Genomic DNA, 27,858 nt, shown 5'->3' on the forward strand with positions numbered 1-27,858 from the left:
TTCCCATCTTCATTCTTTATTGATTCTGAGGCCAAAGGACAAGGACCAACATAAAAAGGTGAGGTATTCTTATCCCTGATCACCTCTGGCCCTGTGATGAAGCACTGCCTGACCTGCAGGGCAGAACACTCTGTCCAGCTTCAGACCACTCTAGAATTTACACACAAAAGACACACACCAGGCAAGAACACACACAACCATCACCCACACCTCCAGTCTCTGGGCCACATATGTAACAGGACTAACTTTCCTCCCTTTCTCCCCTGCACCCCATTACTGTTTGCTTCAAGGTTCTCAACAAGAAGCACAGATGACAGACAGGAGAAGGAAGCTTGCTTCCACCAGAGTCAGGAAGGCATTCTGAAGGACTTGACTAAAGGATCCTTACTACCCTCAAAAAGGATTCATCTATTCCCAAAGAAAATCCATCTTCAAAAAAAAAGAAAAAATAAACTAAAATCTTCCACAAGCAATCAAACTGGACTATTGAGAGGTCTCAGCCCCCCAAACTTAGGGCAAGTCCCCTCCTACGGCCCACCTGAAAGTCAGGATAAGCAAGGAGGGAAGGAAATGTGCTTCCCATAGGGGACACACGTTGAGGCAATAGGGCATGTGAGGTATATAAATCTGGCAATCCAACCACAGGGTCAATGGAAGAATGCCAGTGCTATCCGGGGGAGTTCCATCACTATCACAAAACCACATCAACATGATGTGTGCATGGGTGTGAAAAAGGAGCTGACTACTAGCTGTCTTTATCAGAAAGAATTAGATAATTCATGACTCAGGGTTGGTTGAGAGTTGTCAGGGCTAAACATTTGTTTTCAATAAGTTGTCAAAGCAATTAGAGTAAATCTTTTTGAATTTTCATACCAGGGGCCAGGATCAACAACGCTATTATGTACTAATGTCCAAAATAGACACAGAAGCATGAACCTTCACTCATGGATTTGTTCATCTTTTTCCCCCAGCTAAGACATCAGCCAGAGCTTGTCATATACACATACATACATACACACACACACGTGTACATGTGAACATTGCACATCTACATGTGAACAAATAGCTTAGAAGTAGGAGTGTGAGAAACTGAAAACCCCACCAATGCAAGTGCTGGGCTACCCAAGATCCCAACCGGTAGACCCTGACTCTCTAACTGCAGACTAAGAGGAAATCAGCTGTGAGAGCTGGGAAATCATCATGGGGCCCCAGCCTACCACAACCTCTGAACAGATGAACACCTGATGTTTCAATCTGAGGCCAATTATTCTGGACAAATAATCACAATAAAAAAGGCACATAATCCTCTCCCCACCCTACCCCCAGACAAATAAACCAGTCATGGAGAAGAAATGGGTCACATGTTCAGGCTCCTATCAAAAGTTTGAATTTGGTCAGAGGAAAGAATTTAAAACCTACAATACTTCCCCCCAACCTACCTTCTCTCCTCTTCCCCCACTGAAAAAATGGGCCTCAACCCCCAAAATTTGGAGACCATAAATAGGGGGGATTTGGCTTGGATTTATTAGGAATGGTCTTCAAGTTGGGGGGGGGAAGAGCTGAGGATAAGAGCTCTGGGGAAGGAGGGGGAGGAACAGGAGAAATGGGATGTCAGAAGGATTTTAAAATAGCTTTCCTCTGAGCAAATCCAAAAACTTTTGACTTAGAAGACTGAAGATGTGATCCATTTCTTCTCCAGGCCTGGCTCCAGGGGAAGATGCTCTTTCTAGACTCAGCAACTCCATCTCCTCACCAGCATGCCCTCCCCTTACCACTAAACTTTTGTTATCAGTATGGCTCCCCAATGTTGACCTTTTGTTCTCTTCCATCATTCCAGACTCCCCCCCAAGCCTGTCAAGATGTTAGAGGGGTTTGGAGTTTTCATTCCAGAAGTCTGCCATTGGAGAAATTGAGTTCCAAACCACAGAAAACTCATTCCCACCCTTGGGAGGTTTTGCTCTCCTGTTTTCCTGGATATACTGGGCCTTGATGACCCATGTGCAGTTGGTTTTCCTGGCCTTAGAGGAAGAAGTCTCTGGCTCCTAGTTAGATTTTCTTTCAGTTTTCCTGTCTTCACTTAAGTCCAGCTCAGTCAGTACGCAACGGCAGAGTAATTGTGTGGCCTTAGTGACAGCAGCTAAATAGAAAAGATAAAGACAACATCCTCACAAACTAGCTCCAAAATTAATATTGTTGAAATCAGTCTCCTAAGAACAATTCCAAGGATTTCTCACCTAGAATCCTTGATCAGCAGAGCCAGGCTGAGACAACCCTATGAGATGGTTCCCTCCCCACTTGGCTCTTTGATTTTGATTGATTAGCTGGTTTAGTGCCCAGTGCCCCTCTACTCCTCATCAGCCTCAATTGCTCTGCACATTTCCATCCCCACCTATCTGAAATTCACCAAAAATATTGTATGTCCTTTCTCCAAAGGTTCTTGCTAAAACCCTGCACTAGTTAATCCAAAAAACTAACCTGTGCTGTGTTTCTCCTCCCAGATAATTTGCAACTTTAAGCCTTTTAAGGACTCTTGGAGAGAGTCTTAAACTAAAAAAAAAAGACTTAACAGTGGGAATTTCAGAAGCCCTGGTAAATAAAGCCTCATAAGCACCTACCATGTTGGGTCAACTATGAAATTCATTCTCCCTATCCCCTACCTCAACCCACCCTATACACAAGTAGGAGAAATACTCACCCACAATCTTCCCAATGAAGAGTGGTTTCTTGGAGGCAGGCAAGTAGATACCCACAAAGTAGACTGGGATCCCAGAAAAAGCAATTCCAATGCCAATCAGGGAATTGATAGTGTCACTGTAAAGGGGTACAACCAATAGGAAAACAGAGCACGCGCAGAAAGTAATAGGGAAAAACAAACTCAGCTGGAAGAGAAAAGAGAATGAAGAATGTGAATATTAAATACTTGCAACCTAAGGATCATAAAATTCTATGAGAGCCCATCACTCCTTCTAGTGCCACCATCCTACCTCCAGCTTCCTGACCCAGCTTAAGCCAATAGGGATGAGAATCTTTGCATCTAACCCATTAGATAAAAAGGTAGCATGGCTAGAATTCTCACAAGAGGACAAACCAGGATGAGTCACTGTGATCTGGGGAGCTGTTAATAAGACCTAAATCCTTGAGTTATGGAAGCCTCTAGTACAAACAACCCCAAATTCCCACTCATCCCTCCCTAGCCTTTCCTTTCAACCAACAGGAAGAGCCTCACCTTGAGTGGTCTAGGCCTCTCCGGCTCCTTCACCCGGAGGTAAAGCTGTCCTACAACTGATAAGCCCACAAAGAACCAGTAACTGAAGCTAAAGTAGTTGATAAGCAGGAAGACATCCTTCACAATGAGGTAGATGATGGTCATGGAGCACTGTAAAGAAAAGGGTTTCATGTTGCAGGGAAGGCAAATAGAAGATATTGATATTTCATTTCTCTTCTATCTCATTTCAACAACACTTTACATCTGTATAGTGCTTTATGATTTCACATTTTTTCATATAAATTCTCCAATCTGAACCTTCACAACAATCCTGTGAGAGTAGAGGTCATTTATTTCTATACCCTTAATAACCAGGACAGTTAGGTGACACAGTGGAGTTTCAGTTCTAGTCAAAGACCTGAGTTCAAATTTGACCTCAGACACTTGCTAGTTGTGTGAACCTCAGAGCAAGTCACTTTACACTGTTAGCCTCAATTTTCTGATCTGTCAAATGAACTGGAGAAGGAAATAGCAAAGTACTCCAGTATCTTTGATTAGGAAAACCCTAAAATGAGGTCTCAGAGTCAGACATGACTGAACAACAACAATATTCTAATAGCAACTTACATTTATATATCACCTAAAGGTTTAAAACACATTTACCTCATGATCACTTTTTGAAGTGTGCCATCCAATTATCATACCCATTTTACAGACAAAGAATGTGGGACTTAATGAATTAGGTTGCAAATAGTAACATGGGTAGTGAATTAGGTTGGAAATAGTAACATGGGTAGTAAGAGATGGATGGCATCAGTCTTCTGATGCCTAGTGATGTTCTTCCTCCACACTGCTCAAGAAGGCCCATCCTCTATAATGACATTCCCCCCCATCTCCTTTACCATCTCATCCTCTCCACACATCCTTTGGTTCTCAGGTTCTTGCTCCTCTTTCCTCACTGCAAGCACTTTTATAACAACATATAGCCAACTCTTTACTTTACAGAACAAAATCAGGGCCACAGCTCTACATTCTTGGTCATTCTAACGGCCCTGACACCAACTCCTCGAACATCGCTAGCCTGCTCCTCTTGTGAACTGTGGTCATCATCCCCAGAAAGCAACTAGTGTAATGCCCAGGTTCCAAAATTCCCCCCACGCAAACCCCTTCCCCTTCTAGTACATGAGCTCACATTGAAGAGCAAAGCTGGAACAGGTGTGAAGCGTTCAATGTGAATCATAGATAGAAGATAGGGAAGATGACCTTCTCGGGAGCCCACAAAGAACAACCTAGAACAGATAAAAAGTTAGATTAAGTAGAATTCATATCCAACACTCATTTAGCCCTGACACACAGACATGTGCCTCTGTATCTATATCTATACATACAAATATACAACATATATCATCCAAATCCTAAGGCATATTATAAAGCACTGAATGAACGACAACCAGACTCTTGAGATGGAGGTAAGCTCCATTAATCAAACCACAAGGTTCCATTCAAAGTCTGCTTCCCTTAGCACCAATCACAACCATTAAGAATGAGCTTATTCATATAAATAGCTTTGCCTTCATTAGTAGGAAAGGCAACTTATAAGATAATATTAGAAACTTTCACTATATACATTGCTAGGATTGGATGAGCACAGAGGGACAAGGACTTTAAAGGTCACTTCACATGCTATATTACCTTGATGAAGCAAAGATCGATGCATTGAGGCCCCCAAAGCAGGAAAAGGCAACAGCAATAGGAATTGTCCAGCTAAATATGCCAAACACCTTGTCAGCAAATGTCTGGTAAATGAAGAAAAGAAAGCAAGTTAACACAAAGAACATAGCAAGTAAGCATCTCACAAAGAACTGAAGTGGAGTGAGCATCACAAAGCCTATGCTACAGACCAGATCTCTGCTCCTGAATCAGATGATAGCTTCCATGGACCAATTTACTCTTCCAAAATCAGGGGAAGAAACAGAGGCAGGACACAGCCCAATCTTACCCCACCATCAGGGAAAGAAGAATATAGAGGAAAGAGATGACCTTTGTGACACTACTCCCAACACAGCCTCAGAATACAAATGGGACTAGGTTCAGAGGGCTCACCACAGCCACAGCATCACTTCCCAGCACAGCCTTGATATCCAATACAGTATAGTAGGCCACATTGGTCAGGATATAAATGAGTGCCACAATAGGCATAGAAATTCCAATAGCCAGAGGCAAGTTCCTGTTGAGAAAAATATCAAACCATTCACTAGGACCCTGCACCTCCTTCCTTCAGGACAATATTAACTAAGTCCCCTTTGAGGAAAGCATTTTACGAGATTAATGGTATCTCTAATAAATCTCCTTTACAAATTGTTAACCCCAACATTTTTTAATTCCACAACTAGGTAAGACATGTGTCATAGGATCTTAGATTTAGTGTTTAAACTGACCTCATTTTACAAATAAGGAAACTGAAGATTAAGTAACTGGACCAAATCAAAAGCCACACCTAAATCCACTCCACCATGCTGTCTTCTCAAACTATTTACTAAGACATGCTTATTCTTTAAAGGTATCACAAGAATATCATTTCAAGTCTTTCAAAATCAGTAAGAAATGATTATCTGAAGAATGTAGTTACATTGGAGTCTTCACGGAAAGGTTATCAAGATTCCTAGCTGGTATACTTGGGAGCCAAGGTCTCTCTACCATGCTAGCAGTCCTATCTGGGAGAGGAATACTTGGCCAGACTGAGTTTAGAATTCTCTTCATGCTACAGACTTAATAGTCAGGGTTTAGATTTGACTACCAAGGTCACACTTCCCCAGGATGGACATTGGCACTCTAGTGGTATGTATTTGATAAGGTAAAATCATGACCTTCCCTTCCAACTAACTCTCTCCTCTTTTCTCTGTCCTCTTGCTCAAAGCAATTAGAAGGTAAGATGAAGAGGATGGAGAAACGAAGGGAGAGAAAAGGAAGAGGAAAAGGGCACAGAAGTTGAGAACAGGTCCTCATTTAGGAAAAGATACCCACCACCAATGAGATTCCCAATATAAATTAGTCTGGTAGTGCAATGATTTTCAACTTTACCTTTCTGGGTTTTTTATTTCTTCTGTTACAAAATTAAGGGTGTCCCAACCTGAGTAAGAGAAGAGGGCAGAATACAGGGCAAGAGAGAGGTTTCCCATGTCCCAGGAAGTGCCCTGAAATGCATCTTGAAAGTGCTCAGTATGTCCTGGAAAAGATGGGGGGGGGGGGGGGGGGAAGAGGGCAGAGAAAGAAAAAGGGAGAATAAAAACAGAGCAGAAAGATAGCAAAATAGAAACACACAGAATGAAAGAGAAGCAAGAAAAACAAAAAGATGGAAAGGGTGGAGGTTAAGAGGGGAAAAGAAAAAAAAAATCTTTAGTACAAACAAAACCAGAACTACTGCCCCACTCATCTCAGACCTCAGAACATTTAGTGCTCTCAACTAAAACCAAGCAGGCCAAAAAAGTAAAAGTAAAAACATTTCTAGCTATCTTTTATTATAATATCCTTTAAAAACCCCATTTCCTGCCAAAAGCTTGAAGTAATGATATCTGACCAGTTTTTTTTTTTTTAAGTAAGAACACAGTTTACAAATTCTATATACTGAAAATAACATGTACTATACCTAGGCATTAGCTCTTAACAGCACCAACCTTAGCTTGGAAACAGAGAAATTTGTCTTAAGTTTATCAGACCCATGAATAACATTCCCACTACTCTTACTTTTTTCAATTATAATAGTCCTATGTTAAGAAATCAAGGCTATACCAACCATGAAGCCTCCCTTTCTTTACCCAATCTAGGCTAGCACTAAGATAGCATCCTCAGCTCAAAAAGCTTGTCCCCCAATCATCACCTCTTTGGATTTTATTCTTAGAAATAGCACAGGCTAGAATGTAGATTTTCTTCTAGATTTGGTAACAATCAGCCCAATTAACCCTGTGTTTGGTGGTTCACAGCTCTTAGGGCAGGGATAATATTGGGAACATTTATTGATTTCCAGGCTATATTGTAATCCTAACCAGTGAATCAACACATTCAAGACACAGATAAGTTAAATTTCTTGAGTAGATTACAAAGGAGGTAAAAGAACTTGGAATCAAAAGCAGGTCCCTTCCATATATCAACATTATTGCTCCTTCTAATATACCACACAGCCCCTGTGTGCCCTCTACACTCTTTGATTCAGCAGTCACCTATTTGGCAGGATTTAAAGAATAAGCAGGATTTTCTCCCCCCCAAATAATCTTCCTTATTACCTGCCTAAAAACTTTAAGCTCTTAAGTTAACAGCTTAATGGATAACTATGAAATTTAGAAAATTTAGAAAGGATCAAGAGAAAAATTAGAGCAGAACTGATCCTAGAGAAGAGAAGAATGTCGAGATGTAGTAAGGATTCACAAGTTGGTCAACTAAGAGGGCCTGACTAGAAAGGGACAAAATCAAATAAAGGTTGTACCTGTCCTAGCCATGCAAAACATTCTCTACCAAGCCCTAAACCAACTTCAATTTGACTCACTATCTAGGTGAAATACTGGAAAGAGCACCAGCCCTGGAGTCAGGAGGATCTGAGTTCAAATGTGACCTCAGACATTTACTAATTACCTAGCTGTGTGGCCTTGTGCAAGTTGCTTAACTCATTCCTTGCCAAAAAAAAAAAAGGCTCACTATCTCTCAACTTAGCTCTGGGCTCCTGTATTAAGAGATCCCAGGGACTAGACAGTGTCCAGTGCTCATCCCTGATGAAATAGTCCTAGAGGAGGTACAACCTCATGCCCAGCTAACTTTGGCCAGTCTATCAAGAAACCCAAGATCTTGCCAATCCCTAAGACCATAGTCCTCCAAGGAAAGAGGGAGTCTCAAAGTCAGAAAACATGAAAACAGTCACTACTTCAGATGAGTGAGATGAAACAGGTGAACCCAGGTCCTTTCTCTTATACCAGAGAAAAGCTGGCAGCATGGCTAAACTTAATATCCTCTCTCCCTCCCAGGACCAACTTACCCTGGCACAGTTTTACAAGACCTGTGATGATGATAGCAATAAGGGCAAGAACCTTGGCATAGGTGAACACATCTTGCACACAGGTCCCCCACTTCACATATGCACAGTTCACAAATGTCAGCAGACCTAGGAGAGAAAATCCAAGTGGGCTGCAGGTCACAGGCAGTCTTAGGAAGAGAATTCCTCCCCCCTTCTTCCAATCATCCAGTCCACCCTCCATGCTCTCCATTCTTCCTTCCTACTAGCTGGAGAAATCCATCAATGAAGTAAGTGAATAGAATTCAATGGGGAGGAGAAGGGAGCGGATAAGGAAGGAAACTAGCAGAAATGGGTAGGGAAGATAGTGATCCAAAATTTCTACACATAAGATTGTCTTATACATAGCAAGAATTATTTGTTGATTTACTGACAGCCCCTTCCTCTTATCCTACTGAAGCCTTCACAAGACCCCCTCTACTAACACATTTGACCTGTTTGTTCATCTGTAAGATAAGGAGGGAGGCAGACTAAATGACCTTTAAGGTCCTTCTAGTTCTTCATCTATATCATTGAGACCCATAGGGAAAGGGATTCAGTTTTAATTTCCCTTAACTGGGGGCAGAGAGGTAGCACAGTGGATAGTGCACCAGCCCTGGGGTCAGGAGTACCTGAGTTCAAATCTGCCCTCAGACACTTACTAAGCTGTGTGACCTTGGGCAAGTCACTTAACCCCATTGTCTTGCAAAAAAAAACTTTTTTTTTTCCTTAACTAGATTTCAAGACCTCTGTTTTTCAAAACAACCACCACTCACTACAACCATAGTCTATCTGCACTGAAGAGGAGTTCAGAAGTAGGTACTCATCTCAGGAACCATGAAGTTCTTCCATTGCTAATCAAGTAGAGTGTCAAGGACATGGTAAGAAATATCAGAAGACATGCCATTTCCTACAAGCCAGGGCCAGAAGGCAACAGTAACCTTTACATCTACAACACCCAATTCTCAAGTGTTTTTTCAATAAACTAGAAAAGTTACTACAAAATATCATTCTCTTTCCAAATTCTTCCCTTCCAAGACCATGATCCACAGTGTGCATACATGCCATGCTCATTAATCCATCAAAAAGGTCATCCTTCATCTTCTCCATATATCCAAGTCCTACTCTCACCCCAGAAGCCTTTTCACCTTCACCAGCATCATTCTTCATGCTTCATTCATCATCTGCACCATGCAGATTAATACTGATTCTTTACCTAAGCCTTTCTCTAGCTTCATATTAACCTGTTTCATAATGCTCCTTGAATAGCTCATAAAAAAAATCTCTTCTGTCTTTTCTGTCTGTCACCATTTTACAAAGCAACTACAGTTGAAACTTTAGTCTTCAATTTCCCAAGTTGTGGGAGATAAAAAGGCAAGAAAAAGGTCATAAAGTCGATCCTTCCTCCAAGTCATTTGGCAAGCAAGATGGTCATACATCAAAGGTTTCACTTCATAAAAAGATAAAATCAAAATTTTCATAATTGATGAAATAAGGTGGGGCAATAAGGGAGCAGAAAAGGAAAGAAAAGTTTCAAAAGAATGTATATTGTCTAATAAAAGGTCAAGAAACTGCTCAGGGCATGTTTTAGGGTACACTCATAATTGAAGGACATGATACAAATGCTAGATCCATTTGAGAGTACTGTCATGAAAACCCAGAGAGCGTATCCAGAAGAGAAAGGTCAATGTCAGATAAAGCTGGGAGGTCAATAAGAATCAGAGTGAGAAAAGTTCAGTTTTGGTCATTAAATGAGATTATCTGATAATTAGAAAGAGCAGCTTCAGTTAGTGATGAGAACAGAAGCCAGACTTGAAAGAGCTGACAAGTGAATGAAATAAGAAAATGGGAACAATAGGTAAGTAGCTTTTTTCAGGGTTTGTTTTCTGAGGAAGGAGAATGGGAAAATATAGAACAATAGTCTGAGAGGATGATAAGGTTTAGTAAAGTTTTAAGTATGAGAAGCCTTGGAAATGTTTACAGGAAGTAATGAAATAACAAGCAAATAAGAAGAAAATGCCCAGAGCAGGGGCTGAGAAATTCCAGCCTGGCTGTATTCATCTGACAGACCTTGAAATTCAATAAATCAAATAGGTTTTTAGGGCTGAAATAATTAAATGTTTGACCAAATATAGCCCACAAATAATGTTATAAATATCCAAATGGTCCTTGGCAGAAAAAAGCTTCTCTATCCTTGGCCTAAAGATTGGAAAGATTGAGGAAGCATTCTGCTAGAAAAGGCAAGAGGAAACTGAATGGATGTACATGTAGAAGGGTTAGCATTGAAGGGACTGCCTCATTATCAGAGACTAGGAAAAAAAAGAGTAGAGGATGATAGCAAGTGATTTTAAAAAGAAGAGGGAGCTCTTACTAAATGGATTCAATCTTCTCTGTAAAGTATAAATCAAGATCCTCAGCTTGGGCTGATGGGTGGGGGGGGCAAAGAAGGAAAGAAACAGATAACTGTAAAATAGAATTAAGTATAAGGGCCTATGAAGTTAGATAACAAAACTGTAGTATAGTCAGTCAGCTCAGAGGTCAAGTCAAGTGAAGAAGTATTTAATAAGACCTTAAAATTTCTAATTTCTTCCAATTCCTTTCGAAAGGGGCAGCTAGGTGGCACAATGGATAGAGCACCAGTACTGGAGTCAGGAGGACCTGAGTTCAAATTTGAACTCACACTTAATAATTGCCTAGCTGTGTGACCTTGGACAAGTCACTTAACCCCACTGCCCTGCCAAAAAAAATTCAAGTAGATAACAGTGTGGAGTTGAACTATAGAGTCAAGATTGGTAAGTGAGGTAAATCTGAACAGAGGTAATGAATGGTCTAAGAAAGAGTGGGGAGTGGGGGGCAGGGGCAGAGAAAAGCCTGAGCTCCACACCAGAATGGGGTTTAGTGGTTGGGCTAACTGCTGTGGGGAGAGTTAGAAGAGTTAAAGTATTATAAGATAAGGAAACTCTTTTCTCTGTTGACAGTCACTCCACTAGTACTGACATCCAGTCCTATATGGTGACGTACAAAGGAGACCTTTGTGACCTCAATTCTGTCCTAGGCTTCCTTATCGTTATCCCTGATGTCTTGACCTCAGAGGCATATTGATGATCTTCTTAACCCACCTTCTAACTATAGTCAGTCTTTAGTCAAATGACGACCTGGGAAAGACAAAGTTCAAGGATTCCAGGGCCATCTCCAGTCATCCTAATTCCTACCTGGCCACTGGACCCAGATGGATTCAGAGTAAGTGAGGCTGGCAGCTTTGTACAGCACTCCCTCCCTCAAATCCAAATGACATGCACATCATGGTATCACATCCTTCATGCCATGGTCTTCTTTGAGAATAACGGACAAACAACAACCTCAATCAACCTCAAACAAACTCGGAATAGTATTTTTTAAGGTTAGGAAGAAACAATATCTCCCTTTGGGATTGCTACGTTTGAAGATTTCCCATTTTCTCTGTTCCTTGAGCCATTGGTTTTCTTTTTTAATTTTTATTTAACTTCTTTAATATTTTGAGTTCCAAATTCTCTTCCTCACTCCAGTTCCTTCTCTATCTACCGAGAAGGCAAGCAAAATGATATCAACTAGACATGAAGTCATGCAAAACATATTTCCACACTAATTATATTGCAAAAAAGTCAAGAAAAATAAAGTGGAAAAAAAAAGAATGCTTCAATCTGTACTCTAGTTCAGTTCTTTCTTTGAAAGAATATACAACCGGGGAGGCTAGGTGGCACAGTGGACAAAGCACCAGGCCTGGAGTCAGGAGGACCCGAGTTCAAATCCAGTCTCAGACACTTAATAATGACCTAGCTGTGTGGCTTTGGACAGGTCACTTAACCCCATTGCCTTGCAAAAAAAAAAAACAACAACAAAAAAGAGCATACAACTGAGGAGATGAGAGATATCTACCCATCCTAAAGCCTATTCAAAGAGACCTAATCTCTCATCATAGTTGATTAAAATCATTCAAGTTTATATTTAAATTTATCCTGTCACAAGTAAGAGTTCCTAAATCTTAAGAAGCATCTAGGTACACAGGTAACTGATGCTCACATTTCTATAGCATTTTAGTTACAAAGCATAATACTCTTATAGGATATATTAAGAAAAGACTCTAAAATTATGCATACCTTTTGACACAGCAAGAACATTACTAGGGCTAAGAGATCAAGGGAAATGACCTATATGTACAAAAAAATAATGTAGAGCAGCTTTTTTTGTGGTGGTAAAGAATTGGAAATTAAAGGGATCACTAATTAGAGTAAATTTGTAGAATATGATTGAGATGAAATACTATTGTGTTATAAGAAATGATGAGCAGCTGAGGTACCACCTCACATCTCTCACACTGGTCAATATGACCAGAAAGGATAATGATCATTGTTGGAAGGGATGTGGAAAAATCTGGGACACTATTACACTGTTGGTGGAGCTGTGAGCTCATCCAGCCTTTCTGTAGAGAAATTTGGAACTATGCCCAAAGGGCAACAAAAATAAGCATACCCTTTGACCCAGCAATACCACTACTGGGTCTATACCCTGAAGAGATGAGGAAAAAGGGTAAAAACATCACTTGTACAAAAATATTCATAGCAACCCTATTTGTGGTGGCAAAGAATTGGAAATCAAGTAAATGTCCTTCAATTGGGGAATGGCTTAGCAAACTGTGGTATATGTATGTCATGGAACATTAATGTTCTATTAGAAACCAGGAGGGATGGAATTTCAGGGAAGCCTGGAGGGATTTGCATGAACTGATGCTGAGCAAGATGAGCAGAACCAGAAAAACACTGTACACCCTAACAGCAACATGGGGGTGATGGTCAACTTTGAAGGACTCACTCATTCCATCAGTGCAACAATCAAGGACAATTTTGGGCTGTCTGCAAAGGAGAGTACCATCTGTATCCAGATAAAAACCTGTGGAGTTTGAACAAAGTTCAAGGACTATTCCCTTTAATTTAGGGGAAAAAACCATCTTATTGTCTGATCTTGTTATCTCCTCTTAGACTTTTTTGTCTCTTCTTTAAGGATATGATTTCTCTCTCATCACACTCAATTTGGATCAACATACAGCATGGAAACAAAATAAAGACTGACCTATTGCTTTCTGTAGGGGCAGGGGGTGGGGGGGGGAGGGTAGTAAGATTGGGGGGAAATTGTAAAACTCAAATAATATCTTTAATTTAAAAAAAAGAAAGAAATGATGAGCAGGATATGCTTTCAGAAAAATCCGAGAAGACACTGTAAACAGCAATACTGTATGATGAGGAATTGTAAATAACTTAGCATAGTTATCTAAGTTATTAGTTATGTTATTATCAGCAATATAATAATCTAAAAACAATTCCAAAGGACTTATGATGAAAAATGCTACCTATTCCCAGAAAAAGAACTACTGATATCCAAATATATACTTTTGAACTTTTTTTATTAATCTTGGGGTTTGTTTTCTATTCTCTTTTGTAATAAGACTAATATTTTGCATGATTGCATATATATATATACTATATATATATATACACAAAATCTATCAATTTGTTTGCCTTTTCAAGGAGAGAGTCAAGAATTTGGAACTCTAAATTTTAAAAAAATGTTAAAAATTTTTACTTATATATAACTGAGAAAAAAATTTAAATTAAATCCACTAGCCAGTGCCAAGTCATAGATCCAGAAGAAAGGACTTATACATAGGGATGGTATTCACTAGACAAGGAGCAACTTCAAAAGCAAACAATGGTTGGCTAGCTATGTGGTTCTGATCTTGGGGGGGACAGTGTAGGGGAAGCAGGGGTATTGGTTTAGCAACCAATTTTCAAAAAAAAAGTAAATAATCTGCATTATTAACATTTTTTTCCTATCACTTTAAGTCTAGACAATAAAATAAATTAAATCCTGATTTGTAGCATTTGTCTGTTTCTAAAGTATAAATGTTCCTACTGAAAATTTTAAAACCAGATTTCTGAAATTACTTTTCAGCACACCCCTGAAGCAGGATGTCAATTCCAGTTACTGGCCTAGTCTTGTCTAAAGTTTTAATAACTAGTTTAGGAATCTCAGATCAAAAGTAAGTGGAAACAGCAGAGATTTCCAGCTGGTTGATAATGGCTAAGTCCAGCAAGCAATTTGTTGGAATTACAAATGGGACATGTCCACAGGTATATTGCTCAGAACCAAACCCAGGCCAGAAACTTGAGGAACTGAAACTAGTATGGGAGCATTCAGACTGTGCCCAGGATTAGAGCACTTTGGAAATACTAAAAGCTTGCACATTCCTAGCTGTCTCCCTAATAGCCTGGGATGATAATAAAACACTCAAAATCCCAGGAAAGCAGCAACAGAATCTGCCCAGTTCTTCTCTCCAAAAGTGAGTAGAGCCCAGTCCTGACATAAAGAATGAAGTTAGTCAGAAGAATAGGGAAAAAACCACCATAAAAAGCAGTTATGCTATCAGGAACATACATCCCTGGAAGAGAATGATTCCAAATTATCTATAAGCAAAGTCTCAAAATAGGAGCATATTCAACTAGAATTACTAGAAAAGATAAACTAAGACTCTTTAAAGAAATTTAATGCTTTTATAAAGTGAGAGAGCTAGAAAAATTGGAAAAGAAATGGGAGCTATGAAAGAATTTGAAAAGAGAACTTAACAGCTTGACACAAAAGGTACAATATGCCACAAGAAAATAAATATCTGAAGATTCAAATGGAGCAAATAGAAGATAGTAATTTCATGAGGCAAAAAGAAATTATTAAAAGACTGAAGATGTAAATGAAAATGTAAAGTATCTCATAACAAAAACAACTGACCTGGAACACAGACTGAGAGATCATTTTAAGAATCATTACCTATGGACAGTTCTCTCTCATCACACTCAATTTGAAACAATGTACAACATGGAAACAAAGTAAAGACTAACAGATTGCTCTCAGTGGGGGGGGGGGGGGAGTAAGATTGGGGGAAGTCATAAAACTCTTAGAAATAGAGGGAAAAGATGGAAACAGAAAAAAGTAGCTTGGTTAGTTTCCAAGAAACTCCAAAATGAAAACTCTCAAGGACATCAAAGCTAAAATTCAGGGCTTCAAGATCAAAGAAAAAATAGTGCAAGTGGCCAGAAAGAATTCAAGTACTACATAGGAGTTGGGGGGGGGGGGGGAATGAAGACTCTCAAGGGGCTAAACAAGTCTAAATTGTATTCTTCAAATGAGATAATACATGTATCTAGGTATGTGCTAGACTCAGCTCTTAATGGTTCAGGAGAATAAATTCTTAAATTTTTACCATATTTATACCTCAAAAATTGATTGTCTCAACTTAAGAAAATAATGGTAAAAATGATAGTGTCTTAAAGGTGTGTCATGCATTTAGAGAACTGGCAAACACTTACTAGCACACTCCTACACGTGTCTCATCTGAAACCTATTAGAGGTCACAGAGTCTGATTAGAAAGAATGCTAGAGAGGTTCTTTTATATCTTGATTCTAAAAGAAAAATGGAAAGACAGAGGAAGAGGTAAGAGCAAGAGAAGTTATCTCACGTAATCAAAGTACACAAATAAAAGTTTGTAAAATAAGAATGAGTGAGGATATGGAACTTCACTCTCATCTGCACTGGTCAAAGTAGTGAGGAAAATACACATACAGAAAAACCATTCAACTGAGAAAAAGGAAGAAGGGTATGAAGAGAAAATGGGGGGGGGGAGAAGAATTACAGATTAAAGGAGAGATCAGTCCTAAGTAAATCAAACTCTAAAAAATATCAAAATATTTATAGTTCTTTTGGCAGTGGCAAAGATTTGGAAACTGGGCAGATGCCCATCAAACGGGAAATGGCTGAACATGTTTTGGTAGATAAATGTGATGAAATAACTAGTGTTCTCCAAGAAATGATGTAGGGGGCAATTTCAGATAAACCTTAGATTTGTATGAATTGATACAAAGTAAAGTAAGTAGAGACAAGAGAATGATTTTTGCAATGACAATAACATTGCAAAAAACAAAAGATTAGGAGTGGCTAGGTGGTGCAGTAGATAGAGCACCAGCCCTGGAATCAGGAGGACCTGAGTTCAAATGTGTGGTCTTGGGCAAGTCACTTAACCCCATTTGCCTTACAAAAAAAAAACCTTAAAAAAAAGACAAAGATTGAAAAACTCAGGAACTCTAATGACCAACCACAATTCCAGAGGAATAATTAGATGAAACATGTTACCTCCTGATAGAGAGATGAAGGACTAAAGAGTGCGGACTGAATTTTTTTTTCCAAGAAAGCCAATGTGGAAATTTATTTGCCTAGATATGTTTTTCTTTCTATCTCAATTAGGGATAGGAAAGAAAGATAAGGAAGATTTTTTTATTGATGGAAAATTTTTTTTTAATTTTTCTTAAAAAAAATGAGCTATTGCTCATAATTGCCATCTATGATCCTAGATATGGTCATGATCTTACTGCCTGGTCTCTGCCCGAGCAGAGACTTCTATCGGATAATCCAACCACAAAAGTGAGTTAGAATTTCTGGGGCAAAAATAAATACCACAATTGGCTAATCTGGGGAAAAAGACAGATTAGTTGAGCAATATCAAGTGTCACTGTGACCTAATCAAACATCTAATAGGCCTACTTTCTCGTCAACTAAAACTAAAATCGATAAATCAACCCCTACAAGGGCAGACCCCAATTGGTCTTTCATGTGATTCAGAGGAGTTTTGCCTATCTGTCACTTACAAATGGCCTAAACCATAGAAGACTGTGTACTTTCTTAAAATTAATTCTATCCCTTTTAAGGAGAGGGAGTAGACCTGTGATTCCACTGATAAAAAGAACTTGGGTGAGGAAACTCCCTCAACCAATGCAGATAAGCAGAACCTTTAGTTCTCCACCTCAGTCTTAAGCACTGCTGCCTAGGACTAAAGGGCCAGTAAGGGGGGGGTGGATTTGTGAGCTTTGAGCACAGCTCTCCTTTCACTATTTTACACTGTCTCTTTGCTAAAATACTTTTAGCTCATTTTTTTGTTTTGTCTTGTTTTGTTTTAGGTTTTTGCAAGGCAAATGGAGTTAAGTGGCTTGCCCAAGGCCACACGGCTAGGTAATTATTAAGTGTCTGAGACCGGATTTGAACCCAGGTACTCCTGACTCCAGGGCCGGTACTTTGTCCACTGCGCCACCTAGCTGCCCCAAGCTCATTTTTAACTATGAATGAACTAGAAACACTACTTAAGCCTTTTAAAAAGAAAATGAAAAAAAAAAGGAAAGGAAAGAACTTAAAATTAAATGCCTCTGACAGTGAGCATCAGAGTGCCATTTCTCCATCAGAATGGTGGAACCAATCTTCTGACAGGCCCTGGGAAATTTTACCCCAAAGATCTCTTGACATCCTTTCAGCCTAACAGCACAAATAGTAAGAACCCAAGAGGGCCCTGGGACAGGAAGACAATGCAGCCTCCCAGACACAGATTTCATTCAAGATTTACTTGACTGAAATACTAAAGAGGAAAATTTACCTGTGAGGGATTGGGGAGGAAAGTAGGCAAGCTATTCAGAGAAAACTCTTAGCCATCAAAACAGGAAGGTGTCGTCCTATAAACTATCTTCATAGAAGACTTTGGAAAACAAAACAAACCTCGTTTTGAGACAAAAACTTAAGTTCCACTTATTTTCATTAGACCCCAATCATTCTATGATATTATTATCATCAAGGATATGCTGAGCTCCTCAAAGGGACATAAGAATACTAAGGGCAGTAAGCAAAATTCTCCTCAGAAATGAAACCTTATCACAAAAGAGCTCCACAGAGAATCAAGTATGAAAGAAATAAAGAGCACAAGCATTTTTATTTATATATACATATAAATATTTGTGTGCATTTATATAAATATTACACCTCTTATGACACACCTGTACCTTTCTTTCCCCTTCCTAAAAAACATACCTTGAAAACAAAGGGGCTTACAACCTATACATCTATCTATATTATAGGATTGGATATAAGGAATAAATGAGAAAAGAAATTTTTTTAAAGTACAAAGCATTACATGATTATAAGGAATTATTATTACATATATATCATACTCAAAATTTGTCCTCATACTTACATATACAAGCAGCAGCAAGCAGACGAGAAGCTAGGTAGGGTGGCTCACAAGAGGGAAATATAGGTTGGATGACGTAGTTAGCAAAAGTGATGGCAATAATAGCCTGGCTGGTGGGTTCAATGATTAGCAGAGAGGTCCACAGACGGATAAAGGCGATGAAGCCCCCAAAGGCTTCCAGAATGTAAGCATAGCTGGCTCCAGACTTGGTGATGGTGGTGCCCAGCTCTGCATAACAGAGGGCACCAATGACAGAGAAGATGCCTCCAATGACCCACACCACAAGTGACAGCCCATAGGAGGCACTGTGGACCAGAACCCCTTTTGGAGAGACAAAGATCCCCGATCCAATCATATTGCCTATTACAAGGCTAATCCCATTTAACAAAGAGATCTCCTTCTTCAGTTGAAGAGTTTCTTTCGGCCCATCTGATGACACGTTGCTGTTACCAGTATCAAGAAGGCCATCTTGGTGGATGGGGTGGTATTCAGATATATGACTCACTTTTTCCCTTTCATCCATGGTGTGTTGGATTCTTTACAGTTTCAGCTATTAGGACCTGAAATCAAACCAAAAAAAAAAAAAAAAAAATGAGTTTGTTGCTGTATATGGTGTTATTCTAAGTCTAACTGAAGAGAGGTACAGAAAAGTTAGAGGCACTTCCCCTGCTCTACCTTTTCCCCTGCAGATTCTAATCATATCCATGCTCACCATTAAGGGACCAAAAGCAAGGGTTTTTAAGTCCCTAATCTTGGTCACAAACTTCCCCTGATCCCTGCCAAGGTCACTTGGAAAAGAACAAATTACACCTGCATGCCCTCACATAAGTCCTATGTAAACTCTTATGACATAAAGGACCCTGGATTTGAGCTCAGGTATGGGTTGGCGACAAGGACACTTCTTGAGCAGGCTATCTTAACCTTTTTTGTGTTACTGACCCCTTTGGCAATCTGGTACTATGGACCCTTCCTTAGAACATTGTTTTTTAAAAGCACAAAATACAGAGGATTACAAAGGAAAACTATTACATTGGAATTATATTATCAAAATATTTCTTATAAGCTCACAATTTCAAGTTAAGAACCCTTGTTTTACCAAGTCCTAGAACTCTGCCTTAAATAGGTTGGTATGGAAAAAACAATCCTCTTTTAAGGCAGAATATATTCCTAGATCTTGGAGATTCTGGCACCAGTTATTTTGGGTACTTTGTTTAATAAAAAATTTTAAGATCACCAAGCTGAGCAGGCAGGTTCAGTGACACCAACCTTATCCTCACCCCTCTGAGCACTGGTTAAGGACAAGTCCCCCATCTTGTTTCCCCCTTGTGCCAGTTTGTTCTCTAGCAGACTGAGAGGAAATGGTAAGTTTTGTACTAGTCCTCTGATTCCTATTTGTCTTCATTTCCTTGATTTTGCTTGGACTAAGAGATTCTCACAAACAGCACTCATTCTACACAACATTTCAGTTTTCCTTCAGTTCCCAAAGCCATATTCTAAAGTCCAAGTTCCCACACATTTGCTCTCCTATGTGCCAGCCTAGGGCTTCCCTTCTCTTCTCTTACTGAGATTCAAAAGGAGAAGCTGGTCCCAAAGAGGTCCACCTGAGATTCCACAGTGGTTAATGGGCATTTTGTGGGGGAGGTAAGTGATAAAATGAGAGGCTGTCATTTGGTCAAAGGCAGTAAGCCTCAAGGAACAGGTGAAGAAATATTTATTTTAAAGTTTACGATGGTGTAATCCTTCAAAATGTGCCACTGTTCACTCTAGCTATTTGATCTTTAGTATGGCAGATGAGTTAAGTGGTCAGATGCAACTATTTAGGATTTAATGTATAATGAATTATATTATGTACATTTTTAATCAACTTTTCCATGACATTTCATCATGTTTTATATTTAAGGGTAGTTATCTTTATAGCTCATATTAGAACAAAGCAAAAATTTATATATGCCAAGTGAAAAATGTTAATTAAGCCCTGTGTACATTTAGGTGAAAATACTTCTCAGGGAGAGCTATCACTTAAAGTATTGAACTGAAAAACTAAATTGCTAAATTTTTTTACATGACTGCAATATAAGCCCATGAGGTCTATACAGTCTGTCTCTTGTATCTGGAGGTAAATGTTGAGAACTCTGGTTTTCCAGGGTTCTTATATATCTCTTGAACATTTTATTAATAATTCTGATAATAGTTTAAAAAAAAAACTTGCTCTAGAGTTAGGGAACTCCAAAAGGAACCAAAAAGTTTGTCAAGAATGAAATATAAAATAAACTGATTTAAAGGGGATGGGGTAGTTGAGGGTGGAAAGAAAGCCTGCAGAAAGTGAGGGAATAAATATACTTGAAATCCTAACTTATAAGCTTATACAGAGCCACCAGAGCTGACTAGAGCTATAAGCCAACCAGACCTGATGACATTCAGAAAAACTATTACTAAAAATAGGAGTAATTTAAGAGAAAACAGGTTTTTTGTTTTTTGGGGTTTTGGGGGTTTTTTTTAGGTTTTTGCAAGTCAAATTGGGTTAAGTGGCTTGCCCAAGGCCAAGGCCACACAGCTAGGTAATTATTAAGTGTCTAAGACCAGATTTGAACCCAGGTACTCCTGACTCCAAGGCTGGTGCTTTATCCACTACACCACCTAGCCGCTCCAAAAACAGGTTTTTAAGAAAGCTGATAATCCAACTATCCTTGCCTTCAACTCAAGATCTCAGCTGTCCAGGAAGATATTCTCAAAAAAGGGCAACAATTCTAGTTGAGTCAGCAAGATTTTCCAACTTACTCCTGGGGAAATTATTTGCTCAGCTTTAGGACAGCACCATTTCAGTCTTTGCTTTTTCAATGTGCTTACATGGTGGCAAATGTTTGTGTGTACCTGTGTGTATATGCCTATGTACTTCATACAAAGAACAGGCAAGGAGTCTGTTGGAAAATATTTATAAATTATGCCAATGTGCCCAACCTGTTATATCCTATGAGGAATGCAAAGGAAAGAAATGACAGGAACCTTGTCTTTAGAGAGCTAATAATCCAAATGAGGGAAACAATGCACAGCTGTACCCCTCAAATTGAATTATTTGTTGAGTTCTGGTCTAATTATTTCCCTTTACCTTCTTAGTTTGAGGATCCCTGGAGTGCAGAACAATCCCTATATAGAAGACCTTATCTTGGATTCTAATACCAGTGCCAAGAAAAAGGAATGATGATTTTACTGTCTTAAAAAAAAATGAGCATTTCCTCCTTACCCAGGTAGCAGGCAAAAAAAAAAAGAGTCACATGCAATAGCATACACAAGAATATTTCTTTTATTTATTCCTTAGTAAAAAAAACAATTCTGAAGAGCAAAGAAAGCATGTGGGCACCAATACTCTTTCCTTGACCACAATACTTTGTACTTGGCAAAATAGGCACAGTACATAGAGCACAGACCCTGGAGTCAGGAGGAGCTGAGTTCAAATTTGATCTCAGACACTTAATAATTACCTAGCTGTGTGATGTTGGGCAAGTGACTTAAACCTCATTGCCTTGCAAAAACCATGTAAGTAAAGAAAAAAGAAAAAAATAAATACCCAGTGAAAGTTGTCCTAGTCTTTCTCAGAAGCAGATGTCCAATACGACCAACGTAGAAGTCAAAGTCAACCAAGTCATATGGAATAAATCTATAGAAGCTAGAGTCAGAGAGAACTTTAGAAATGATCTAGTCCAACAAGTACTTTTAAAGTAAACACAGGGGGCAGTTAGGAGGCATGGTGGATACAGCACCGACCCTGGAGTTAGAAGGACCCGAGTTCTAATGTGGCCTCAGACACTTAATAACTGCCTAGCTGTTTGACCTTGGCAGCACTGCCTTAAATAAATAAATAAATAAATAAAGGTTTAAAAAAAAACAAACACAGAGATTGTGGCTTGCTTGCTCAAGGTCACAAAGGTACACAAAAAACAGCAGTGAGATTTAAACCAGTCTTTTGATTCTAAACCTGTGCTCTTTCCATGGTACTGCCATCTAGGGGCAGCTAGATGTGGCAGAGGGTAGAGCGCTGGCCTTGAAATCAGGAGGATCTGAGATCAAATCCAGCCTCAGACATTTACTTGCTGTGTGACCCTTGAGCAAGTCACTTGACTTTGCCTCTCATCCAAGACAATTGTCCTGATTCATATCTGGTCACAGGATTCTGATGGTGCCAGAGAAGAAAGGGAGTCTGGGAAATGAGTCCCCCCCTCACTCAAATCCAATTCATGTGTATGTCATAGCATCATTTCTGATGTCACGGTCTTCTTCAAAAATGAAGGACAAACATCAACATTTCCATTTCTACTCTGTGCCTCCCATGCCATGATATGGTCAACACAATGAAGCTCTACAATTCAGTCCGATGCCAGCACTCCATATACCCCACTAACCTTGGGAATCACATCTCTTCCTTGAGATGAACTCTGACAGAGGTGAAGGCAGACAAGAAGATGGGATATGGTAGTAGGGTGAAAAGAAGGACGTTTCACCTGAATCTTAATAGAGAAACATACATTAAAAGGCTCAATAATGATCAATAATTTCCAACACATCTTCTCCCATACACTGGGAAAAAAGTAAAAGTACTTTCCTAATAATGCATACTAACAAGACTCCACACAAATCAGGCAATTAAGTTTGTAAAATAACATTCACCTAATGGGGAGACAGGTGAACAAACACTGACAAACTAATTATTAAGGTGTCTTTTTTCTTCAAAAGAAATCTCTAGCATTACCTACTTTACCAGGTTTGTTGTGACTATGAAGTGAGATAAAAATCATTACTAGCAGTAACAAAGGGAGAAGTGCATAGTGTGCAATGAGTGTGGAATTCAGAGTCACCAAAATCCAGATTCAATTCTGGTTTCTGACAATATATACTACCATGAATGTCCATGAGCAAAAGGCAACTGACTTTTCACTGACTCAGGTAACTCTTTACAAGTTACAAGTTGTAACTCTGCATTCATGGGAGTTTCAATCAAGAGACTTCCTTATGCTAATAAAATTACAGGTACAAAACAAAAATAATTCTTTTCATTAATAAGAGCCAATTCAGAAGGAAATGAGAGTGACTACTAGCATCTTCTAATATGAAATCTATGAGTGCAGATGATGTAGTACTGCTGAGGCCTGAAGTAGAGAAGGTACAATCAAATTTGAATTTCTTGCCTAACCTAAGAAGTTCTGTCTCAGTCCAACCTAATCTGCCTTGCTTACTTATTCAGCAACTGTAGCACATTACTCTAAACATTAGGGACAAACATTTAGATCATTTTTTCAGACAAGCACCTAGTCCTATGATGAAGGAAACACAATTTGGACAGTCTAAGGATGTACCCCACTCCCCACACGGATCACCAAGGTAATAAGACAGATATGTACTCCGAGGCAACAATAATAATCCAGCAGCACTGCCACACTTGTTGGAAAGAGGGAGGAGGGAAGTTTAAGTTTCAGTGGCATACCTTCTCAGCAGGTTAAGTCAAGGAAACAGGCAAGCATCCAAGTAATGGCCATAAAGAAGGGGGGGAGGGGGTAACTTAGACCATGGCCTCAGGCATTAAATTGCAGCCAGAAAGTAAAGGAAACAAAGGCAGATAAATGCTTGGTGTTTTCTGGACTAAGGCAAGGAAAACTGAAACACACACATTAAAAAAAAAAAATTAAAAGGTTTTAACTAGTAAACTATGAATCAATTATTTTCTATTCAACCACTTCCCCATCTGGTGTTCTATCATCCTTCTGAACTTTACTTTAGCCCCATTTTAATCAACCATTGAATCACTTAATAATTCCTGACTAATACCCCTAAGCAAATAGTTCCAACACTAACACCCAGATGGTTATAACAGAAAAAGCACTGCCAATGGCCAAACACAGAGTAGGCATTTTACGTCAGAATTTTAAAATTATTAGTTTGTTGTACTAAACTGAGTTTTTCCCTTTTTTTTTTACTTTTTTAATGTGAAGGATGGTTTTTTCTAAAGTGGCAAAGAACTGGAAACTAAGGGGGTCCATCAATTGGAGAATGGCCAAACAAGTTAAGGAATATGACTGTAATGTCCCAATCCTCCCACAAACTTTCCAATATTGATCATCTTCCCTTTTTCTCACCTTGGCCAATCTGATAGGTGTGAGGTGATCCCTCATTGTTGTTTTACTTTGCATTTCTCTAATGCAAAATGAACATCACTCTATGAGATGAACCTGAACTTATTCAATAATAAAGAATAAACAACTGAAAAATTTAAGGTCAATGTTATGATCAATCATAATTCCAAAAGGCTGATGATAAAGCTACCTAATTTATGGCAGAAGTGATTTGGCCTTGGGGTAGCTAGGTGGCGCAGTGTATAAAGAACCAGCCCTGGAGTCAGGAGTTCAAAATTGACCTCAGACAATTAATTACCTAGCTGTGTGACCTTGCATTGCCTTGCCAAAAAAAAGATTTGGTACACCAAATGAGACACTTTTTTTGGCATGGCCATTTCAGCAATTAATTTGAAGATGAATACTTGTTACAAGTTTTCTTTTGTGTCTATGGGAGAGAAGGCAGTAGAAGGGAGAAAAAAATTTTTTTCATTTAAAAAATAAATTTATACAAAAAATAGTATTCTGGGAATGGGAGGGAAATAATACAGAGGAAACTGCAGGAACTGTGAAAACTAAAAAATAGCAATAATTTTTTTTTAAAACTTAGGTTCAATTGCATATTATCACTTGTCTTGAGTTCTACCTGTTAAGCTTTGCTGAACTGCTTTTCCTTCTCTGAAATTATCTGGGTCATGACAGTGGCTAGGTTGTACTTACCTAATTAACTTCAGCTTTTAATTCATATGTAAAATTTAAAAAAAGTTATCCCATAGGCTGGAAAAAGATACAGTAAGTTGAAGGAGTTTAATTTTGTTTTAACTAGAACTGTGATTTCATTAGTACTGGGAATTCCTAGTGAGTAAACTCCCTTTAAAAAATACAAATATGTAACTATTCTATAACTTATAGCCTTAAAAGCTTGCTTGGAAAAGAGTTCTAGGAGACTGAGTGATTTGCCCAGGGCTCAACATCCAGTTTGATTCAGAGACAGGACATATTCAGGTCTTCCAGACTCCAAGGCCAGCCCCTTTCTTCACAGATGCCTCAGTTTTTAACTAATTAAATCTCTACAAATATAGTATAAGACATGAAAATTAAGAATGTGTAACGGGAACATGGTAAGAATAAAATTAGGTAGAGTCCTGTTCCACAAGACTCCAAAGGGATCTGGAAACAAGAGAAGTAGTCTGAGTTTTTTTTTATGGGGGTTTTTTTTTTTAGGTTTTTTTGCAAGGCAAATGGGGTTAAGTGGCTTTCCCAAGGCCACACAGCTAGGTCATTATTAAGTGTCTGAGAACGGATTTGAACCCAGGTATTCCTGACTCCAGGGCTGGTGCTTCATCCACTTTGCCACCTAGCTGCCCTGAGTTTTTTTATGTTTATGTGAAAATGGGATAGGTTTGAAAAACTTTTTGGAAAAGAATCATGAGCATGGATATACAAATATCTCTCTAGAATAAAAAATCTGTAAAGATAAGGTGAAATAATAGGTATAAAAGGTATAATAGGTATAAAAGTATCTTGTGGGGAATTTTTAGTATTATTACAATATTCATGACTCCAGTAGTCAAAACCTTTTTTTTTTTCCATTCCCAAAGGCAGTAATAAATTCCCAAACAGATTCTGTACCTTGATGGGCTGCTGCTCTGACAAAGGCTTTCCCTAAGCTCTGGGTACAATTCTCCACCTACCATCTTTGTACTTAGTTCTGTTAGAAGACTGGGACATCAGGGAGGTGATCCCCTAACAAGAACCTGAATTCCTGTGGTCCTGTACCGTTCTAGCTCTCTGAACTGCTTCCATCAAGGTTGTTCATCTCACAATGCTGTTGTTGATATGTACATTGTTCTCTTGGCTCGACTCCCTTCACTCAACATCAGATCCTCATTCCATGCTTCCCTAGAATCTGACCATTTATGGTTTCTTATAGAACAGTAGTATTCATGTACCATAACTTGTTCAGCCATTCCCCAATTGATGGGCATCCCTTCAGTTTCCAAGTCTTTACCACTACAAAAAGAGCTGCTATGAATATTTTGGAACATGTAGAACTTTTCCCTTTTTTTTACAATTTTTTCTGGATATAGACCCAGGATTGGAATTGCTGGGTCAAACGGCATAAACAGCTTCATTGCTCTTTGGGCATAGTTCCTTCCATCTTGCTCTGCTCCAAGTTTGGCTCTGTTCACAACTCCACTGTCATCAATGCCCCAATCCTCCCACAACCTCTCCAGTATGGATCATCTTGGCCCATCTGATAGGTGCGAGGTGATGCCTCGTTGTCGGTTTAATTTGTGTTTCTCTAATCAATAGTGATGTGGAGCGTTTCAGACTAGCTATGGCCATCCCCATCCAGAGGAAGGGAAGACAAAATAAAAAAGCCCTTTCAGAACCTGAGGAACACTTTATAAAAATGATCTCTTACGGGTCCCTTGTCCTTAATCCTAATTCCTCATCCTCAAAGTGAGTCATCTGTAAACATGTTTATCCACAGCACGTTATGTACAGAGCTGACCTGCCTGTCCGCCTCTGGGGGGGGGCAAGGCTGTGGCTTAAAAACACACACGTGCGTGGGGATGGAAGCACAGACAGCCACAGGGAAAGAGGCGAGGGGGGCGCGGAGGGGCGCTGGGGCCGGCCCGGAGCCGGGGATGGGCGAGTGGGGGGCCCAAGGTCACCCCGCGGTGGGGAGCCCCGTCGCAGAGCGCTCCCGGCCGCCGCCACCTCCTTACCCCAATCTCGGCTCCCCCCGCCCCCCCCCCCGCTTCTAAGAAACGGATGCGTCTGGGGCGCCCCGAGGCGGTAAAGGGGGAACGCGGAGGGAAGGCAGGGAGGGGGCAGCCCGGGGGCTCCCGGGACCCCCGCGCCCCTTTGTCCCGGAGCCGGGGACCCCTGGGCCGGAGCCCTCCACCCGGCCGGGCGGGAGCCCCACGTGGTCATGGGGCCGGGCGGACCCCCAGCCCGGCCCGGCCCCCGCCGCTCCCCGGCCCCCCGGGCCCCCGCCGCTCCCCGGGCCCCCGACTCTCCCCGGCCCCCCGCCGCTCCCCGGGCCCCGCCGCTCCCCGGGCCCCGCCGCTCCCCGGGTCCCCGACTCTCCCCGGCCCCCCGGGCCCCCGCCGCTCCCCGGGTCCCCGACTCTCCCCGGCCCCCCGGGCCCCGCCGCTCCCCGGGCCCCCGACTCTCCCCGCCGCCCCCCGCGCCCCCGCCCGGCTCCCCCCCGGCCCGGCCCCGCCGCCCCCGCCGGCCGGTCCGTTACCTCCGCATGGCAGCGCCGCAGGATGCTCCGGCCCGTGGCCTCCGCCGTGGCCGCCGCCGTGGTCCCGCCGGGCCCCTCCTTCTTCCTCTCTTACATACCGCCCCCCCCCCCCGCCGCGGGACACGTGACCCGAGGTGGGGGAGGGGAGGGCAGGGGCGGGGCGG

The 27,858-nt window shown here is 40.4% G+C and overlaps 1 protein-coding gene across 3 annotated transcripts; it reads right to left on the bottom strand.

The window, feature by feature from the left end:
- SLC7A6 (solute carrier family 7 member 6) lies at nucleotides 1-27,837 on the bottom strand. 3 transcript variants are annotated; one of them, XM_074202044.1, is made up of 12 exons: nucleotides 27,695-27,837; nucleotides 22,732-22,836; nucleotides 21,900-21,998; nucleotides 18,338-18,894; nucleotides 8,229-8,354; nucleotides 6,287-6,431; nucleotides 5,309-5,432; nucleotides 4,898-5,001; nucleotides 4,398-4,494; nucleotides 3,227-3,376; nucleotides 2,696-2,879; nucleotides 1-2,137 (listed from the first exon to the last, which is right to left on the bottom strand). In XM_074202044.1, exons 4-12 carry the CDS (start codon nucleotides 18,855-18,857, stop codon nucleotides 2,043-2,045), a joined length of 1,545 nt encoding a protein of 514 aa, XP_074058145.1. In that variant the 5' UTR covers nucleotides 18,858-18,894; nucleotides 21,900-21,998; nucleotides 22,732-22,836; nucleotides 27,695-27,837; the 3' UTR covers nucleotides 1-2,042. The 3 variants fall into 3 exon arrangements, with proteins under 3 accessions (XP_074058145.1, XP_074058148.1, XP_074058143.1); XM_074202047.1 differs by lacking the exon at nucleotides 21,900-21,998; XM_074202042.1 differs by lacking the exons at nucleotides 21,900-21,998; nucleotides 22,732-22,836.
- Nucleotides 27,838-27,858: the final 21 nt, after the last annotated feature.

This window comes from Macrotis lagotis, chromosome 1 (genome assembly GCF_037893015.1).
Source record: "Macrotis lagotis isolate mMagLag1 chromosome 1, bilby.v1.9.chrom.fasta, whole genome shotgun sequence".
NCBI classification, from domain to species: domain Eukaryota; kingdom Metazoa; phylum Chordata; class Mammalia; order Peramelemorphia; family Peramelidae; genus Macrotis; species Macrotis lagotis.

Bases quoted from the DNA above. Each gene is read 5' to 3' on its own strand.
- SLC7A6 (XM_074202042.1), bottom strand. From the start codon at position 18,857: ATGGATGAAAGGGAAAAAGTGAGTCATATATCTGAATACCACCCCATC. The intron at 6,432-8,228 runs GTAAGTTGGTCC...CATCTTTTCCAG, and splicing joins TCTTGTAAAACTGTGCCAGG to GACATACTGAGCACTTTCAA. The intron at 3,377-4,397 runs GTGAGCTCATGT...TTTTCTTTACAG, and splicing joins TTCCAGCTTTGCTCTTCAAT to TGCTCCATGACCATCATCTA.